The 21,162-nt window shown below is 39.3% G+C and overlaps 1 protein-coding gene and 1 pseudogene across 1 annotated transcript in view; both read left to right on the forward strand.

The window, feature by feature from the left end:
• ZNF41 (zinc finger protein 41) overlaps window positions 1–17,767 on the forward strand; it is a 44,083-nt gene extending 26,316 nt beyond the window's left edge. Inside the window, exons 4-6 of the mRNA XM_077888442.1 lie at window positions 4,613–4,739; window positions 5,217–5,312; window positions 10,677–17,767. Coding sequence (XP_077744568.1) covers window positions 4,613–4,739; window positions 5,217–5,312; window positions 10,677–12,706 — 2,253 coding nt within the window. The 3' untranslated portion in view covers window positions 12,707–17,767. The remainder of the gene's footprint in view (window positions 1–4,612; window positions 4,740–5,216; window positions 5,313–10,676) is intronic.
• LOC144308186 (protein archease pseudogene) lies at window positions 12,751–17,767 on the forward strand (annotated as a pseudogene).
• Window positions 17,768–21,162: the final 3,395 nt, after the last annotated feature.

Consider the following 21,162-nt stretch of genomic DNA (forward strand, 5'->3'; position numbering starts at 1 on the left):
ATTACATGGACCCTTTGGAAGAATGTCCCTCAAATTGGATTTGTCTCTTGCTTCCTCATAATTCAACTTAGGTTATTCCTTTTTTTCTCAGGAATATCACAGAAACAATGCTGTGTTGTTCTCACTGCTTCATGTCAGTAGTCACTCAGTATCAATTTATCCTTTATTGATATTAACTTTGATCACCATGACTAAGATGGCATCTGTCAACTACTGCAACATGACTGTCTTTCCCTATGTAATTAATAACTATTTTGTGGGGAGATACTTTGAGGCTATGTAAATATCCTATTTCTCATGCTTTTGTTCACTGCTTTTAGCATCCAGTGATGATTCTTGCCTGTAACAATTAATTACAGCACTGTCTCCCTAATGACATTTTTCTAATCCCATCATTTCTTCCACATTGATTAGCTGGGCATTCTATGGTAAGGAAAAACATCCCTCGCTCTGACTGCTGAAAGTACAATTACATGCCAGGCACAATGAGTGCACCTTGATTTGTCATTAGTCACTAATAGGAACTAGAGCTTCTTGGGGAAATGACCAACTCCAGGGGTAGAGCAGAGAGTACAAAATGATCCTGGAAGAATTCATTGTGCTGGAAAGTAAAAAAGTGCTCAAAAGATGGGGGCATGAGGAAAGAACACAGGAGCCACCTTGAAGGAACTCTCTCTGGCCAAATTTGGGACAATTTGGGAAAATAAATAATGATAGCCATAGAGGATAACCCATTGAATAAAGCAGTGAGTCCCCAGTACATGTGATAGGTTGATAGGTTTGTAGGTAGGCAGGCTGATAGGGAAGAAATGAATGCCTCTTTTTGATACCACTCTGATCATTTCTGGTGTGCCCATTACTCCAGTCCTTCTGAGGATAAAACTGGTAGCTTGCTAAAACTTTTTATTTTGGGGGGCGCCTGGGTGGTTAAGCATCTGCCTTCAGCTGGGGTCGTGATCCCGGGGTTCTGGAATTTTAGATTTACTGGAAGTTGCAAAGATGGTATAGAGAGGTCTCATGTTAACCCTTTACCCAGTTTCTGCCAGTGGTTACATACTGCATGGCTAGAGTACATTATCACAAACAGGAAACTGACATTGCTACAGTGTGTGTACAGTGTGTGTGTACTTCTCTGCCATTCATGTATCGATTTCCTTTGCATTTCTCCTTTCTTAATAACAGCTTTACTGAGATATAATTTACATATCATACAATTTACCCATTTAAAGTGTACAGTTCAGTGTTTTTTATATTTATGGATATGAGCAACCACCACCACAATCAATTTGACAACATTTTCATCACCTCAAAAAGAAGCCCCATTTCCTTTAGCCATCACTCCTCCCCACCCTCCGCCTGTTCCCTGCCTCCTCCTAACCCTAAGCAACCACTAATATACTTTCTGTCTCTATAGATTTCACTATTCTGGATGGAATCATATAACCTGTGATCTTTGTGTCTGGCTTCTTTCACTCAGCATCATGTTTCAAGCAACTCCCTCTGGCCAAATCTGGGACAATCTGAGTAGCAAAATAAATAATGATAGTAATAGATTATAACCTGATGAATAAGTATGGAGTTGCCAGTCCATATGCCTGGGTATATTTGTATGTAGATACAGACAGGGAAGAGGTGTATCATGTTGTATGTATACATGTTATACCATGTGTAACACGGGGATGAGCCACACAGGCATCCCTACTTCATTACTTTTTATGGCTCAGTAATATTCCATTGTATAGATGTGTCACATTTTATTTACCCATTTGTCAGCTGATGTACACTGGGGTGGTTTCCACCTTTTAGCTATTATGAGTAATGCTGCTGTCAACATATGTGTACATGTTTTTATATAGCCATATGTTTCCATTTCTCTTGAGGAGATCTATATATATATATTTTTTTTTTTTTTTTGTCTTTTGTTTTCTTAAGTTTGATTATAACATGTCTTGGTGTAGATTTCTTTGATTTATCCTTTTGGGGTTTGCTCAGCTTCTTAAAACTCTATGTTGATATTTTTGCCAAATTCGAGAAAATTTCAGTCAGTGTCTCCAAATACTTTTTCAGCCCATACTCTTTCTCCTCTCCTTCTGGGACTCTGATGACACAAATGCCAGATCTTCTGTTATAGTCTCATAGGTCCCTGAGGCTCGGCTCTTTTTTTTCCCCAGCCAGTTTTCTTTCTGTTCATATTGGATCATTTCCATTGTTCCATTGTCAAGTTCTCGGATTCTTTCCTCTGTTCTCTCTATTCTGCTCTTGAGCCCACAGTGGACTTTTAAATGTTCAGTCATTGTATTCTTCAGTTCTAAAGTTTCCATTCAATTCACCTTCATATCTTTTCTCTCTTTGCTAAAACTTTCTACTTTCAAATTTCTTTGGAGTATGGGGCACCTGGATGGGTCAGTGGTTGAGTGTCTGCCTTTGGCTCAGGTCATGATCCCAGGGTCCTAGGATAGAATTCTGCATCAGAATCCCCACAGGGAGCCTGCTTCTCCCTCCGCCTATGTCTCTGCCTCTCTCGGTGTGTCTCTAATGTATAAATAAATAAAATATTTAAAACATTTGAGTAGATTGAAATATTTTTATGATAGTTGCTTTAAAATTCTTTAAAATTCTTGTCAGATAACTCTAACATCTGTGTTATCTCAATGTTGGTGTCTCTTGATTGTCTTTTCTCATTCCAGTTGAGATTTTTCTGCTTCTTCACATGATGCCTGATTCTCAGTTATGTCCTGGATATTTTGGGAACTCTAAGACTCTGAATATTGTTTCAATCTTGTGTTTAACAGGCCTCCTCTGACACTGTTCTGCTAGAAATGGAGAATCCCCACACAGGCTAAACTGACACTGTGGGAGAGAGGTCTCATTACTCCCAGACTGGTATGAAAATCTAGGCTCCCCATTCAGCCATTGCTGATGGGAATGGGAGTAAGAGCACAGTTTTTTTCTATGATGCTTGGCTGGAACAGGGCAGTATCATCTAAGTTTTTCTCTCTTGCTATGTTGCCTTCTTCCTGGTACTTAAACTAATGAAAGTAGGCTTTCTGGGGCTGTTTCTGTCTGTGCCAGTTGGCATTTTAGGTTGCCAATTTCTTGAGCACCTAGTTCAAGATATGTGTGGCAAAAAAGAAAACTCCAGGAAGGGCAGTCCGGGTGGCTCAGCGGTTTAGCGCCGCCTTCAGCCCAGGGCTTGATCCTGGAGACCTGGGATCAAGTCCCACGTCGGGCTCCCTGCATGGAGCCTGCTTCTCCCTCTGCCTGTGTCTCTGCCTCTCTCTCTCTCTCTCTCTCTCTTTCTCTTTGTGTGTGTGTGTGTGTGTGTGTGTCATGAATAAATAAATAAAATCTTTAAAAAATTACCAGCTGAGGTGCCTGGGTGGCTCAGTCAGTTAAGCATCTGCCTTCAGCTCAGGTCATGATCCCAGGGTCCTGGAATTGAGCCCTGCATTCAGGTCTCTGCTCATGGGGAGTCTACTTCTCCCTCCCCTGCTCTTGTGTTCTTTCTCTTTCTCTCTCTTCCTCTCAAATAAATAAATACAATTTAAAAAAAAGAAAAAAGAAACTCCGGGAAATCACCACTGTGTCATTCCTCAGGTTCTGAGGATCATGGGTTTACCTCCCTCTCTCCAGCTGACAGAATGTTCTTAGCTTTGTTTCATATATAATGTGCAGGGGTTTTAGCTGTACGTAGCAGCAGAAATAGAGAGAATCATGTCTTTTCTACTTGGTCTCCTTTCTTCTCATTGATTTGTAAGAGTTCTTTACAACCTTTAGATATGAACCCTTCAACAGTAATATCTGTTACAAATGTCTTCTATCCTGTGGCTTTCATTTTCTTCTCTTATAATGCTGTCTTTTTTAAGGTTGTATTTATTTATTAGAGAGAGAGAGAGAGAGAGAGAGAGAAGCAGGCTCTATGCAGGGAGCCTGACGTGGTACTCGATCCTGGGTCTCCAGGATCACGCCCTGGGCTGAAGGCGGCGCTAAACCTCTGGGCCACCTGGGCTGCCCATATAATGCTGTCTTTTAAATAAATAGAATTTTTAAAATTTACTGTAGCCAGACATCAATCTTTTTCTTTATGGTTAATGTTTTTTGCATCTTGTTTGAGAATTATTTTCCTAATCTGAGATCATGAAGGTGTTTGTCTATATTATCTTTGGTCTGTGTTTTTTGGGGGTGCCAAAGCCCAGGAACGAATTTTCTGTATTGTTTTTAAAGGCTCTATTGTTTTGCCATTTCCCTATATGTTTCTTTTTATTCAATTCTATTTTATTCAATACTATATTGCCATAGCCTGGCACATAATCAACCAGTTAATATATGTAGTTCCTACATTAACTAGAGAACTTAAAGAGAGACTATTTTAATCCTCATTTTTGCAAAAGAATGATTGAACAAATAAGTGATTGAATGTATTACAAACACAATGAATGTCAAGATACTTCAATAAGTTTTTTTCTCTCACAAGATGAAATACAAAACCAGGTACTGAGTGAAAACCCTATGTACTACATTATGGCAAACGTCAAAAACAGCTTCCTATTTATCTTTCTTCCAACCCCCCAGTGCTGACCATGTCACCTTGAACAGGATTGTGTTGTTACAGATCTCCATGTCATTCGAGGATGTGACCGTGGACTTCAGCAGGGAGGAGTGGCAGCACCTGGACTCTGCTCAGAGACGACTGTACCGGGATGTGACACTGGAGAATTACAGCCATTTGTGCTCAGTGGGTAAGCACAGCTGCCCTGTGTGTCTGCCAGAGGCCTCAGTGTGGCTATTTCCATTCTCAGCTGCTGGGTGTCCTGGAACATCTTAAGTGTGTGATGGTGTCATCCTTTATTTGTCCAAGATTCTTCAGTCCCTTTTCAGCACAATTATTATTACTCTGTTCCCAGTGAAATGTGATTACTTTTCTGAAGAGCAAATGGAAATGCCATTGAAAGTCCCCTGAAGGGCAGCCCGGGTGGCTCAGTGGTTTAGCGCCACCTTCGGCCCAGGGCGTGATCCTGGAGACTGGGGATCGAGTTCCGCATCGGGCTCCCTGCATGGAGCCTGCTTCTCCCTCTGTCTGTGTCTGCCTCTCTCTCTCTGTGTCTCTCATGAATAAATGAATAAAATCTTTAAAAAAAAAAAAAAAAGAAAAAGAAAAGAAAGTCCCCTGAAATCCAAGTAGCTCAACCCAATCCTGTATCATCTCCTGTTAACAGGGTACCAGGTTCCCAAACCAGAGGTCATCTTCAAGTTGGAACAAGGAGAGGAGCCATGGATTTTGGAGACAAAAACCCCACATCAGAGCTGTTTGGGTGAGTGAGTGTGACTCAGGCAGATGGGGGACATGGAAGTAAATCTCACTTTTTCTAGAAGAGGCTGATACCTTTGAAAGGCTATGAAGATAACCTGCCCTTGAAAGTTCTAAACTTCTGTAGTTTATTGGAGATAGTTGACAGAAGCTCCTTTGATACCTAAATGATCTCTCCGAGTATGACTTTTTTTTAAAGATTTTATTTATTTATTCATGAGAGACACAGAGAGAGAGAGAGGCAGAGACACAGGCAGAGGGAGAAGCAGGCTCCATGCAGGGAGCCTGATATGGGACTCGATCCTGGGTCTCTAGGATCATGCCCTGGGCTGAAGGCTGGCACTAAACCGCTGAGCCACCCAGGCTGCCCCCGAGTATGACTTTTGCAATTGTCTTCATTGTTTGGCTTTTTGACAGAAGAGCTGCCTCTAGTCTCTGTACTCTGGATCACATATATACCACCCTATCTTATCTAAGACCTTTTTATTCTTCCTACTCCACTCTCACCCCCTTTATCTTAGATTCTTTCCTTGTACATTCAGTTATTTTAAAATTTCTTCCCTTTCATTCCTTATACCTCCTCCCAGGGGCAGCTGAGCTACTGTGTTTGATCTGTGAATTTGTGTAGTATTCCTTTAAAGCCTGAAGTATTGGTTTATGAGTAGGTATCTTTATTATATATAAGTTATACGGTGCCACATGTCTAATTCTATTCCTTTTTTCCCTCATTCGTAAGGTCTGTCTGAATTACAGCGTGTACATCTGGCTTCATTCCTTCAAATTGCTGCATACTATTCCACAGTGTGTCAGCACCACATCTTACTTAACCATTCACCCAGGGGTGGAACCTAAGGTTGTTGCTAATACAAAATCCCAGCTAATACGAACAATTCTATGATAGATTTCTACAGAAATGTTCCCTTTGGGAACATTTGGGAGGGTGAGAATTTCTTAGGAATGTTTATAGAAGAGGGGATTTGCCTAACCATTGCATATTTTTATCCTGAATTTGAGCACCACCATATTATTCTCAGATTTGCATGAATCTATACTAACCATAATGCACAAAGGTTCTTGCTTTCCTAGAGTTTCTGCCAACAATTAATAGAACCAAAGTTTCTCATTTTTTTTTCTCATTTTTTAGCCAATAATCAGTATGAAGTGGTATGATATTTTTTCTTCTTTTTTGCATTTCTCCTATACCTAGTTTCAGCCTTTCATTACGGACCTGTTGTGGTCTCTTTGAGTTTTCTTCTATGAGTGACTTTGTTCGTGTTCCCCTTGTTTCACTTGAGTTTCCTGTCTGTTTCGTACTGCTTTGTATACAATTTATTACTTGTCCTTCTTTCCAGCCTTCTCCTCCTCCTTGTCCCCCTACAATGAGTCTGCCCTAGGGACCCTGTCTACTGTTCACCAATCTTTTCTTTGTATACATGCAAAGATTCATCCATACTGAATTCTTTTTTTTTTAAGATTTTATTTATTCATTCATGAGAGACACACAGAGAGAGAGAGAGAGAAAGAGAGGCAGAGACACAGGCAGAGGGAGAAGCAGGCTTCATGCAGGGAGCCCGATGTGGGACTCGATCCTGGGTCTCCAGGATCAGGCCCTGGACCAAAGGTGTCGCTAAACCACTGAGCCACCCAGCTGCCCCATCCATACTGAATTCTGATGACTCTGCTGTTGACATCTCCAGTCTGGTTTTCACTTTAGTGCTAGATTTAACTACCCAGAAAGTTCCCATGAGATGTTTCTCTTGACCCTCAGTACGTTGGAAATTGGAATCATCATCTCACACTTAGCCTTCCCACCTTCCAAATTCTGTCACAATCTGTCAGTGCTTCTTAAATCTTTCAGCCTTTTTTTAAAATTAGTCACCCTCTAGTTCCTAGTGCTTTTCCATTTTTGTAAATATCGTTTTCAGTTCTCAGTTCATCTTCTTAGTTCCCAGTAATATCACCTAAAACCAGCTCCATATTTTCTTATGCCTGGACTATGATGATTTTATTCCTGATTGAACTTGCTGATTCCATTTTTTTTTCATTCTTTTTATTAGTTCACTTTCAGTAACCATTTGCATGTATTCTTTGGAAAACTATTTATCCAATTCCTCTACCCACTTTTTAATTGGTTTGCTTATTTTGTGCTATTGAGTTGTATGGGTTCTTTAGATAATTTGGATTTTAACTCCTTATCAGATACATGGTGTGCAAATATCTTCTCCCCTTACGTAGATTGCTTTTTCATTTTGTTGATTGTTGCTTTGGCTGTGCATTTTTAACATTTTCTTGATGTCTACCACATTTAGTAGTGTTCACCATGAATCTGACTCTTTAATATTCTGTGCTCTGTCTATTCAGATGATACATTTTCACCTGGTAATCAGATTTTGGTGTTCCATGAAATGGCTCACTTACTCCAGCATATGTGGTTCTTTCCTTTTTCTTGCCTTTCTTTCCACAGGAACTCAGAAAAAAAAACCCACAGATTTTAGACTATGTGGTAACTGAGGCTTTTACCTCATTCTCTTTAGAAGGTTCCCAGAATTCAGAGCCCATTTCTTGTTATAGAAATCAGGGACTGAGGGATCCCTGGGTGGCGCAGCGGTTTGGCGCCTGCCTTCGACCCAGGGCGCGATCCTGGAGACCCGGGATCGAATCCCACGTCGGGCTCCCGGTGCATGGAGCTTGCTTCTCCCTCTGCCTATGTCTCTGCCTCTCTCTCTCTCTCTCTCTCTCTCTCTCTCTGTCTGTCTCTGACTATCATAAATAAATAAAAATTTAAAAAAAAAGAAATCAGGGGCTGATCAAGAGAGAGAAACTACATACAAATTTGAACAGGGAAAGCATAACATAAAACATTATTAGCTATGATGAGATTGAAGTGACAAGAGATTAGCTAGTAAAAATAAAGAGAAATCTAAAGAATAAAGGAATAGCGGATAAAAGAAACAGTCAGTACCTCTAGGACTTTGATGGAGCACCCAAGGAAAAGCCTCCCCTGTTCCCAGGGATGAATCCAGATCTTATTGAAGGACCCAGCCACAGCTCAGAGCATGGAAGAAGAGTTACTGTGGTCCTCTGCTGGCAGAACCTGCTGGAAATCTGCCCTCTGGGGTTCCAGAGAAAGCTGATCATGGTGAAGCTTCTCACTAGAGGTAGTCTACACATCATCTGAGAGGGGTGCCAGGGTAAGCTGCTGAGTGCTGCTGGCTGCAATACAGTGCAGAAGCCTGGAGCTGGAGAAGCTACTAGGACTGTAGGAGCTGGGTGCTTGGAAAGCTGTATGAGCTGCAGGAGTTGGGTGCTAGAAAAGTCATCCACACTGTAGGAGCTGAGGTCTAGAGAAGTCATCCACACTGCAAGACCTGGGTGCCTGGGAAGCTGCGTGTACATCAGAAGCCCAGTGTTGGCGAAGCCACCTGCACTGCAGGAGCCTGGTACCAGACAAGCTGCCCTTGCTGGAGGAACCTGCTAAGTGAGTCCACCAGAACCAAGAAGCAAAACCCCGTCCTCCTGCAGTTTCTCCATCACCTGTGCTGAAAAGCCTCAACATCATGACAGATGGCAAAGGGAAAAAAAACATATTTAAAGAGACTCAGATCCATTTTTGTAGAGCAGACAAAGAGGAGTGAATTTAGAGTTGAGAGGCAATATGTTGATACCTGGCACATTTATTCTTCAGTTTTCTGAAGCAAAGCATGGAAAATATTTGGTAGACTTAAATTTCTTGAATTTGAGGAGTTAGGCAGAGAGGATATTTTGAGGCAGAGAGGATATTTTGCTCTCTTTCAGAAGTATTTTTCAAATGTCTGCTCAGGGGAATTCAAAGGACCATAGATTATATTTGGAAAGGGAAGACAGCTGCATGAAACGTTAACAATTTCAGCCTTTGTGTTACAAAAGAAAACTGTGCCAAATTAAGTATCGATATGAGTAGTACCATCTCTGCTTTATAAATTCATAGCAGGTATAACCTCCCTAGAAGTATACTGAAGTTAGAGCTAATATCAAGGATAATACATTCCAAATATGCAGAGGATCAAAATAACAGGCCTAGTATAAATGTATATTCTCTCTTATATCAGAATTCTGAGGTAAATGGATTCATTCAACAAGTCAACTCTGATCACGATGGGTCATTCAGGGACCATGTTCCAAGTCATTGTTTTGCCATCTCCTAGGGCATTGCTCTTAGCTGCATGGTTAATGTTGGGTCATTGTTGAGTCCAGTGGGAAAGAGAGAGGGGAAGAATTTTGCCCACTGTCTTAAGGGCCAACCTGGCAGCTGCACATATCACTTCTACTCATAGTTCACTGGCGAAAACAAAGTGAGGCTGGTAAATGTAAGCCCAGCTACATTCTAGTAGTATAAAAGAAGAGGCAAATGCAAATAGTTTTCAGTGGATGGCTTGCAGTTTCTGCATAGATGGCTTTCCCTCTCCTATTTGACACTTGTTGAAAACATATATCCCTGGGACCAGGGAAAACTTGCAGCTGGCTATAGAGTTGGAGCACAGATACCTATTTACTATTTGGATGGCTAATGTTGCCACGGTGCTTCCCATAGCTATAGAGGAATGGGTCTTTGGGCCACATAAATTTAATGTTGGTGCTCATATGGTTCAGATGGAAAAGCAAGAGAAAGCAAAGAGATTAGAAAGGTTTAGAGCTAATAAGTGACAAAGACATATAACCTGAAATATTTCTTCCATGCTAGGATTCCCTTTAACAGACTTCAGTTTCTCCTTCTGGTTAGACTCACTCTCCAGACCTCCTACATAGTGGATATGAGTCCCCAGGATTCAAATTCTGTCTCCCTCACTTATTTAGCAATTTGGGTTTTTTTTTTTAAGATTTTATTTATTTATTCATGAGAAACACACAGGGAGAGAGAGAGGCAAAGTACACAGGCAGAGGGAGAAGCAGGCTCCATGCAGGGAGCCCGACAATGGACTCGATCCCGGGTCTCCAGGATCACACCCTGGGCCGAAGGTGGCGCTAAACTGCTGAGCCACCCGGGCTGCCCTTATTTAGCAATTTGATCTTCAGCAAGTTACATAACCTCTGTGCTTCCATTTTCTCATCTGTGAAATGTGATTGGTAATGATGGCTACCTCTTAGGGTTCAGTGGGGATTAAATGAGCTGTAAAGCACTTGGAATGGTACCTGGTGCATCATAAATGGTATGTAATTATTTTGTATATAGTAAGTGCTTTAGATGAATTTTGTATTACTACATTATTACTATTTTCATTATTGTCATATGAACTCTTCCACTTCTATGTTCTTATCTGAACTACATGTACCCCCTACCCTCTGCTAATTGTCCTTTGCATCATTTTCACTTAGTTCTTTTTCTTTGTAGATGAGGATGTTGGGGAAATGCAACAACAGAGAATTCCTGGAAAAGTTTTGTTCCACTGTGAGAAATTTGGTCAATCCATAGGAAAAAATCCATTATGTTCCATTTTAGAAGAATTGTGGCAAAATAATAACCAGCTAGAGAGATCTCAAGAAAGCCAAAACAACCCTTTAAGTCATGTGAGAGTACTGATTAAGGAGAGGGGCTATGAATATAAAAATATTGAAAAAATAATTCATGTGAGTACCAAGGTTGTTCCTTCAATTAAAAGACTCCATAACTATGACACATTTGGAAAGAGTCTGAAGCATACTTTAAACTTACATAATCACAATAAAAGCAGTGTAACAAAGAAGCTTGATAAGATTTTTGGAAATGATAATCTTGCCCATAGCTCTTCCTCTACTGAGAATGCTAATATAGGAGCAAATTCCTGTGAAATTAATCAATGTGAAAAACATCTTGGCAACAAACAAGTTCTCATCCACCATCAGAAAATTCAGACTGGGGAGCAACTGTATGTATGTACTGAGTGTGTAAAAAGCTTCCCCCAGAAGTCACATCTCTTTGAGCATCAGAGAATTCATGCTGAGGAAAAATCCCATGATTGCCATAAAAGTGACAAAGTCCTCATTCAAAAGCCACAGATTAATGTACCTCAAAGTGTTTATACAGGAGATAAACCCTATATATGTACTCAGTGTGGGAAGGCCTTTACTCTCAAGTCAAACCTCATTACACATCAGAAAATTCATACAGGGCAGAAACCCTATAAATGCAGTGAATGTGGAAAAGCCTTTTTCCACAGATCATATCTCTTTAGACATATGAGAATTCATACAGGAGAAAAACCGTATGAATGCAGAGAATGTGGAAGAGGCTTCTCCCAGAATTCAGACCTTAATATACATCAGAAAACTCATACCGGAGAGAAACACTATGCATGCAGTGAATGTGGGAAAGCCTTCACAAGAAAATCAGCACTTAGAATGCATCAGAGAATTCACACAGGAGAGAAACCCTATGTATGTACCGAATGTGGGAAGGCCTTCATCCAGAAATCACATTTCAATACACATCAGAGAATCCATACCGGTGAAAAACCTTATGAATGCAGTGAGTGTGGAAAATCGTTCACTAAGAAGTCACAACTCCATGTGCATCAAAGAATTCACACAGGAGAAAAACCCTATATATGTACAGAATGCGGAAAGGTCTTTACTCATAGGACAAACCTCACTACACATCAGAAAACTCATACTGGAGAGAAACCCTATATGTGTGCTGAATGTGGAAAGGCTTTCAGTGACCAGTCAAATCTCATTAAACACCAGAAAACTCATACTGGAGAGAAACCCTATAAATGCAATGGCTGTGGAAAAGCCTTCATATGGAAGTCACGCCTCAAAATACATCAGAAATCTCATATTGGAGAGAGACACTATGAATGCAATGAATGTGGGAAAGCCTTTATCCAAAAATCAACACTAAGTGTACATCAGAGAATCCATACAGGAGAGAAACCCTACGTTTGTCCTGAATGTGGGAAGGCCTTCATCCAGAAATCACACTTCATTGCACATCATAGAATTCATACTGGAGAGAAGCCTTATGAATGCAGTGACTGTGGGAAATGTTTTACTAAGAAGTCACAACTCCGTGTACATCAGAAGATTCACACAGGAGAGAAACCCAATATATGTGCTGAATGTGGAAAGGCCTTCACTGACAGGTCAAATCTTATAACACACCAGAAAATCCATACTAGAGAGAAACCCTATAAATGCAGTGACTGTGGAAAAACCTTTACCTGGAAGTCCCGCCTCACCATCCATCAGAAATCTCATACTGGAGAAAGACACTATGAATGCAATAAATGTGGAAAAGCCTTCATCCAGAAAGCAACATTAAGTATGCATCAGATTATTCATACAGGAAAGAAACCCTATGCTTGTACAGAATGTCAGAAGGCCTTCACTGACAGATCAAATCTCATTAAACACCAGAAAACTCATAGTGGAGAAAAATTATAAAGCCATTAGCTGAAAAAGCCTTCAGCTGGAACTCACAACTGGGTATGCATCAGATGTCTCGTAGTGGGGAAGGGGGTGCCGGATGCTGCAATCACTGTGCAGGGGGAAATAGGTATGTTATGGCAAACTACAGCTTAAGTGAACAGAAGGCAAACAAAGCCAAGTAGCATCCTTCAGTCAATTGGAAAAAAAAGTACCTGCATCACCACAGTTGACATGCAATTATATGCATAGGGAGACACTGATAAGGCATTTGAGCAATAGTCCTGTTTGGTTGCATGATTCACACAGAGACCCTCAAGCTCTTACAAATGGTAGAGATAGAGACCCCAGAGGATGACTTGTAATCTCTGTTTCACTTTTTAGATAAAGGACTCTATAAATTCAGCACTGATTTGTTCTTCATACCCTGGGATGTCAAAGTCCTCAATATTTTGGCCACCTTTTTTTTCCTTCAAATTTCTAGGGTGGGGAGAAGAGTTTTCATTGTCCAAACACCTGCAGAGCAACAAAGTCAAGGCAAAAACCTATTCAGGAATGCAGATCTGTGAGTAGAAGCCAGAAGTTTTTGTGATCATTGACATTTAAGATACAGAAAAGATTGCCATGAGGAACTATTCTTTCTTTTCCCTTCACCACAATATATTTTTAAAAAATGAAATTGAATTTTTAAACTTGAAGTATCACTTTAAGTTTAAAATGACTTTATGCATTGGCAAATCAGACATAACTGATAGCCATAGCCGATGTTACAGGAATAATACAGTTATTAAACCTTACAGACATCTAAGGGTGGCAGTTGTTCCCTCATTAATTACAAGCTGTGGCAGCAGGTGATTCACATTCAAAAAAGGTTTGCAGGGATCCCTGGGTGGCGCAGCGGTTTGGCGCCTGCCTTTGGCCCAGGGCACGATCCTGGAGACCCGGGATCGAATCCCACGTCGGGCTCCCAGTGCATGGAGCCTGCTTCTCCCTCTGCCTATGTCTCTGCCTCTGTGTGTGTGTGTGTGTGTGTGACTATCATAAATAAATAAAAATTTAAAAAAAGGTTTGCATACCTTCTAACCTGTACCCCAAAGCTATTATTTATGTAAGCTGAACACCATAGACTTATTATCCCCTTTGTAACTAACCCTAAAACAATGGAACTGAGCCACAACACACTGGACTTCTGGTCTCATCCACTGAAGCTTCTGCTTTCCTTGGGATTCCTTTTTGAAAAGGAGTGGTTGATAAATTGGATTTCAATACATAACATTTTGATTTTGGTTTTCTTTCAATTTGGTGAAATACGTTCATTTTCTACATGCACATTAGAGTAGTATTGTGTAGATTGCTATGGGATAAAATCATGTTGCACTGTATTTGGTTAGTTTAAGATATGATTATAGTTGAATAACTGGAAGACTTCTCTAGAAAGAGCACTGCTTTATTTTAAAGCACTGATATATAGATACTTTCTCATTTTCCCTTAAATGTTTTTCATGATACTCATAAGAAAAGGGGTTTTCTAGCATACAGTTTTATTTTTAAACCTTTTTATTAACATATACTGCATACAAAAAAATGCAGATATAAGCAAACAGCTCAATGAACTCTCACAAATTGAACATACTCAGATCAAGAAACAAAACACCCAACACTCCAGAAGCATTCCCTGTGCTCCTTTCCAGGCCTTGCCCCTCAACCTCCAAGATAAACACTATCCTGACTTCTAACAGCATAGATTAGTTTTGTCTGTTTGGTAATTTAAATAAATTAAGTCAAACAATTATATTTCATATTTTAGTAATATAATCTTTAGTTCTTTCATTCACATTGTAAATGTGAGGTTCATCCATTTTATTGAATGCAGTTGTAGACAATTCATTCTTATTGTCATGTTATGTTCCATTGTGCGAATATGCTACAATATGTTTATTCCACTGTTGATGGACATTTGGGTTGTCTGCAGCTTCTGGCTATTAGGAATAGTGGTGCTATAAATATTTTAGTACCTATATATTAATGAATATACTTATGAATTTCTGTTTGGCATATATCTAGGATTTGATTTGCCAAGTCATACAGTATCGATATGCTCAGCTTCAGTTTATAAAACTAGTTTTCCAAAGTGTCTATACCAATATACACTCCCAGCAGCATAGTATATGAGTTCTGGTTGCTCCACATTCTTGCCAACACTTGGTATTTTTCCATCTTTTTTACTTTAGCCCATATATATATTTGTGTGTGTGTGTGTATATATATATGTGTGTGTGTGTGTGTATGTGCATGTATATATACACACACGAAAAGATACATTTAAATCTTGCATATATATGTATATGAATGTATATCTATGTATGTATGTGTGTATATGTATGTGTGTGTGTGTGTGTGTATATATCTATCTATATATATATATATATATATATCTGTTATGGTTACTATATAGTGATTGCAGTGTGATTTTAGTTATTATTTCTTATCTTCCAATCCCACCATAGTAGCTCCCCAAGACAGTTAACTGATATCTGAGATCTGACACCCAGGCATGGTCCTCACATGCCTGCACCATTTATATTACAGTAGTAAGCAATTAGTAAATTTAAATCTTCCCATACAAAAAAGACTAAAGCCAGGTGGCTTAACTGGTTAATTGCATTAAACATTTATAGGAGAAATAATATCAAAATTCAATAAAATCTTTCAAAAAATAGAGGAAGAAGGAGCACGCTCCCAAGTCTGTGAGGCCAGTATTACCCTGATACTTAAGCCATACTAATACATAACAACAACCAAAAAACTACAGACCAATATTCTTCATGAATTTAAGATGTGAAAAAACCTTCAACAAAATATTAGCAAATTGAATCTAGCAACATATAAAAGAATTCTACATCATGACCAAGGGAGGTTTATTCCGTGATGCAAGGCTGCTTCAACATTCAAAAATCAGTCAATGTGGGCAGCCTGAGTGGCTCAGCGGTTTAGCGCCACCTTCAGCCCAGGGCGTGATTCTGGAGACCCGGAATCAAGTCCCATGTCGGGCTCCCTGCATGGAGCCTGCTTCTCCCTCTGCCAGTGTCTCTGCCTCTCTCTCTCTGTGTCTCTCATGAATAAATAAATAAAATCTTTTTAAAAAATCAGTCAATGTAATCATATTAACAAACTGAAGAAGAAAAATCACATGCCCTACAGATTCAATACAATTTTATCAAACATTCAGCAGTCTTCCTTCCCCCAAAACTGATCAACTAATCCTCAAAATATAGAGAGAGGTAGAAAGGATCAAGAATAGCAAAAAGGAATTTGCCAAAGTAGAAGGACATTTACCTACCAATTTCAAAATTATTACAAAACTACAGTAATTGCGACAGTATGCTACTGGCATGGGGATTGATACATAGATCAACAGAATAGAATAGAGTCCAGTAATAAACCCTCATACTTATGGTAAACATTTTTTTTCACAAAAGTGTGAAGGCAATTCAATGAGGAAAGAAAAGCCCTTCAACATTTGGTGCAGGGATAATTGGATATTCACATGCAAAAAAAGATAAATTTAAATCTTCACACCATTCTAACAACTCAAAATGGATCATAGACATAAATGTAAAAGCTAAAACTATAAAAATTTTAGCAGAAAACACAAGAAACTCTGTGACCTTGTTTTAGGCAAGAAATTCTTAGGACACCAAGAGCATGATCCATTAGGAGAAAAAATAATAAACAACTTAAACCAAAACTCAAAAAGACTTGTGCTTCAAAAGACACCAGTAAGAAAATTAAAAGACAAAACACAGACTAGGAGAAAACATTTGTAAATCCTATGTCTGATAAAGGACTTGTATATGGTATACATAAAGAACTCTTACAACTCAATAAAAAGAGACAACTCATTTTAAAAATGGGCAAAAGGGCAACCCAGGTGGCTCAGTGGTTTAGCGCTGCTTTCAGCCCAGGGTGTGATCCTGGAGATCTGGGATCGAGTCCCATGTCAGGCTCCCTGCATGGAGCCTGCTTCTCCCTCTGCCTGTGTCTGTGCTTCTCTCTCTCTCTCTATCTCTCTGCGTCTCTCATGAATAAATAAATAAAATCTTTAAAAAAAAGATTGACTTTAAAAAAAATTAAAATTAAATAAAAATGGGCAAAAGACTTGAAGAGACATTTCACCAAAGACATAGTGCAAGTAAGCAAATAAAGAGATGCCCAACATCATTGGTCATTAGGGAAATTCTAATGAAAACCACAATGAAATACCACTTTACATGCAGTAAAATGGCTATAATAAAAAAGACAACCACAACAAATGTTGGCAAAGATATGGAAATTAGGAACTTGCATACATTTCTGGTGTAAATGCTTCAAAGTGGTATAGCCACTTTTCCAAAGTGGCAGTTTCCTTAAAAGTTGATCATAAATTTACCATAAGACCCAGAGATGTCACCCCTACTATCTACCCAAAAGATATGTAACATGTGTTCACACAAACACTTGCACTTATTTGTAACAGCATTATTTACACAAGGCAAAAAGTAGAGACAATCCAAATGTCCATTAACTAGCAAATGGATACACAAAATGTAGTGCACTCAGCAATAAAAAGTAGTAAATACTAATAAATAATACAACATTGATGAACCTCAAAAATGTGCTAAGTGAAAGAAGCAAGACAAAAGAGATCAAGTATTATATTCGTATATTGTATTTATATGGAATTTCCAGAAAAATCTATAAAGATCTGTAGATTATTGGTTAACTGGGGGCTGAAAATAGGAATGATCATTACTGTAAATTAGTACAGAAATCTTATTGGGGTGATATAAATGTTCTAGAACTTGATTGTGGTGATGGTTTCACAACTAGGTAAATTTAATAAAGGTCATTGAGGTGATCCTTAATTCCATTCCTTTTTAAACATCTGGATTCCCTGCCATAACATCTATTGCCACTTATAGCTAGAATGAACTGTTGTACATTTAAGAATAAACTTTTTTGTTTAAAAAAAGTCATTGAACTGTAAAATTTAAATATAGAATGTAAATTATACCTCAATAAAGCTGTTTCTTTTTCAGAGTTTGTTTTGCCTATTCTAGGTCCTTTACATTTCTATATGAATTGTAGAATAAGTTTGTCCATTTCAACAACAACAAAAATGCCATGGTTTTTATTGGGATTAGTTTGAATCTATAGATCAATTTGAGGATAATTGAAATCTTAACAATATTGTTTTCTGACTCATAAATAAGATATATCTCTCCATTTCTCTAAGTATTCTTTAATATTGTTACATTTTATTACATTTGTAGTTTTCAATATACAGGTCTTTCACATCTGACAAATGATTCCCTAAGTCTTTCATATTTTTGATGCTTTTTTAACTTGTTGTTGTCTTGTTTACACTTTATTGTGTAATATTGGTTTTTCTTTTTAATTTCTTTTTTTTAAGTAATCTCTACACCCAATGTAGGACTTGAACCCACATCCCTGAGATCAAGAGTCACATGCTCCACAGACTGAGCCGGCCAGGTGCCCCTTTGATTTAAACTTCTTATTGTTAATTACTAGTATATAGAAAGTCAGTTGATGTTTATATGTTTATCTTGTGCAGAAGTTCGTGGAAACAGCCCTCACACAAGACTGTCCTCACTTAGGACAGCAATAGCAAGTTCAAGGGTCACCAAGACCACCCTCAGTTTTAATAATTCGCTGGTTAGACTCTCAGAACTCACTGAATGCTGTTAATACTCATGGTTACATTTTATTACAGCTAGAGGATAGAAATTAAAATCAGTCAAGGGAAGAAGTGAATATAAGAGTCCTAGAAGGTAAGCTTCCAGTTGGAAGGAAGAGATTCCAGTTGTCCTCTCCCCACAGAATCAAGATATTACTCTCATCGCATTGCTATGTGACAATGGCATGGAATATTGCCAACAAGGGAAACCCACTCAAGCCTTGGTGTCCAGAGTCTTCAAGGGGTTCCATCATATAGGCATGGTTGACTGTTCACATGGCTGATTTCAGTTTCCAACCCCCAAGAAGCCAAGCTTCATGAACCAAAGACCCCACACTTCATTATGTTGTTCATATGGCTCTGAGCCCTCACCCTAAATCACATAGTTACTACCTGGAAGGCATAAGGCCCCCAGATAAATAAAGACATTCCTATCAGGTATGACATTCCAAGGGCCTAGAAATCTGAGGGCAAAGACCAGACTTCTCTTTGAGTAAGGTTAAGTTTTAAAAGTTTTATTTATTCATAAGAGACACAGAGAGAGAGAGAGAGAGAGAGAGAGAGGCAGAGACATAGGCAAAGGGAGAAGCAGGCTCCATGCGGGAAGTCTGATGTGGGACTCCATCCCGGAGTCCCAGGATCATGACCTGAGTCAAAGGCAGATGCTCAATCGCTGAACCATTCAGGCCTCCCAGAGTAAGGTTAAGTTATTTAAAATATGAGCCAACCCCTGAAATTTGGCAAAGGCTCTTTCACAGCAAAATATATTTGCCTAGGCACTACCTTTAGTATAACATTTATATAATGTCAGCAAGAGTAAAAAGCAAATCCATCCTATAAGGCCATTGTATACATTTTCATGTTTTTATGTTTATCTGATTACACTTCCCCTTTGATCTCCCTGTATCTATACCTTATTATGTACTTGTGATGAACTCTTTAGGATGGAAATTAGCTTATGGTTAATTAAATCCAGTTCTTAGGGGCACCTGGGTGGCTCGGTGATTGAGTGTCTGCCTTCAGCTCAGGTTGCGGTCTGGGGGTCCTGGGATCGAGTCCCACATCGGGCCCCCCTGTGAGGAGCCTGCTTCTCCCTCTGCCTATGTCTCTGCCTCTCTGTTCTCTGTGTCTCTCATGAATAAATAAAATCTTAAAAAAACAAATCCAGTTCTTCAAGCCATTTCCCATCAGAATTATATCCTGAAAAGTCTTTAGCTCACTTAATCAATATATTTGATCATCAATATAAATATAATCTTAGCAACAATGCCAGTGTTACACCATATCTCAGTATGGTAGTAAATATAACTTGATACAAAACTATACCTAGAGTCAACAATAAGGTACTGCACATTTAGAATTTTGTGTATCTCCTGTTAAGTGTTCTTTCCAAAATAAAATGCCTAAAAGGTACTGGCACATTACTAGAGTCTTATTCAGTCATCAACAATTGGTCCAGCTCATCTCCCAAAGGAATGCCAGAATTTGTAGGCTCCCTTCCACCTTGTCAGGTTCCAAAGGTAGTGCCAGTCTTGGTAACATATGGCTTCATTCTTTCAGGCATCTGATATAATTGAGTTAAGAGACAATATTATCTCTTTCTCTGAGCCTTTCATGTACCAATTTAATGGATTTTCCTTGTTGCATACCTATCCATTCGTTTTTTTCTGAAATATTAGTATCTTTTTTAAAAAAGATTTTATTTATTCATGAGACACACAGAGAGAGGCAGAGACATAGGCAGAGGGAGAAGCAGGCTCTCTGCGAGGAGTCCAATGCAGGACTCAATCCCAGGACCCCAGGATCATGACCTGAGCCAAAGGCAGGTGTTCAACCACTGAGCCACCCAGGTTTCCCTCCATTCATTCTTTTACTCTTAGCTACCATTCCTCCTCTCCGTTTATCATTGAATTTGATCAAAATTTTTCACCCTTAGGAGAGACAATAGGTTTGGCCACTGTCCTATTCCAGATTGCCAACAGCAATGCCAGTCTAGCAAATGCTTGCCCTTCAGTCTACTCCCATTCATATAGGGAATCATTACACAGGTTCAGAACTAGCAGGGTATTTCAACCACTAAGTAAATCAGCTGCATTCATTGTGAACCCCAATTTTTCCAGATGGGGTGAAGGCAGAATCTATCACATTAGGCCCTTAAGAATTCTCACATAACCAGGACACCCAGGTGCCTCAGCGGTTGAGCATCTGCCTTCAACCTAGGGTGTGATCCTGGGGTCCTGGGATCAAGTCCTGCATCAGGCTCCCTATAGGGGGCCTGTTTCTCCCTCTGCCTATGTATCTGCCTCTCTGTGTGTGTCTCTCATGAATAAATAAAAACTTAAAAAAAAAAAGGTAGAGCCCTAATCCAATAGGACTAGTGTCCCTATGGAAAGAATAAGAGAGGGACATCTGGCTGACTCAGTCAGTAGAGCATGGGACTCTTAATGTCAGGATCATGAGTTCAAGCTCCACATTGGGCATGGAATCTACTTAAAAATAGTTTTTTTTAATGAAAAGGAAATGTTAAAAAAAAAAAAAGAGGAAGATACTCCAGTGCTGTGTGTACATAGACAAAATGCCATGTGAGGACACAATGAGAAGATGGTCACCAATAAGCTGGAAAGAGAGGTCTTACCAGAAACCAACCCTGCTGTCAGCTTGATCTTGAACTTCCAGCCTTCAGAACTGTGAGAAAATAATTTTCTGTTATTTAAGTCACCCAATCTGTGGTATTTGA

Source organism: Canis aureus, chromosome X (assembly GCF_053574225.1).
Source record: "Canis aureus isolate CA01 chromosome X, VMU_Caureus_v.1.0, whole genome shotgun sequence".
Classification (NCBI taxonomy): domain Eukaryota; kingdom Metazoa; phylum Chordata; class Mammalia; order Carnivora; family Canidae; genus Canis; species Canis aureus.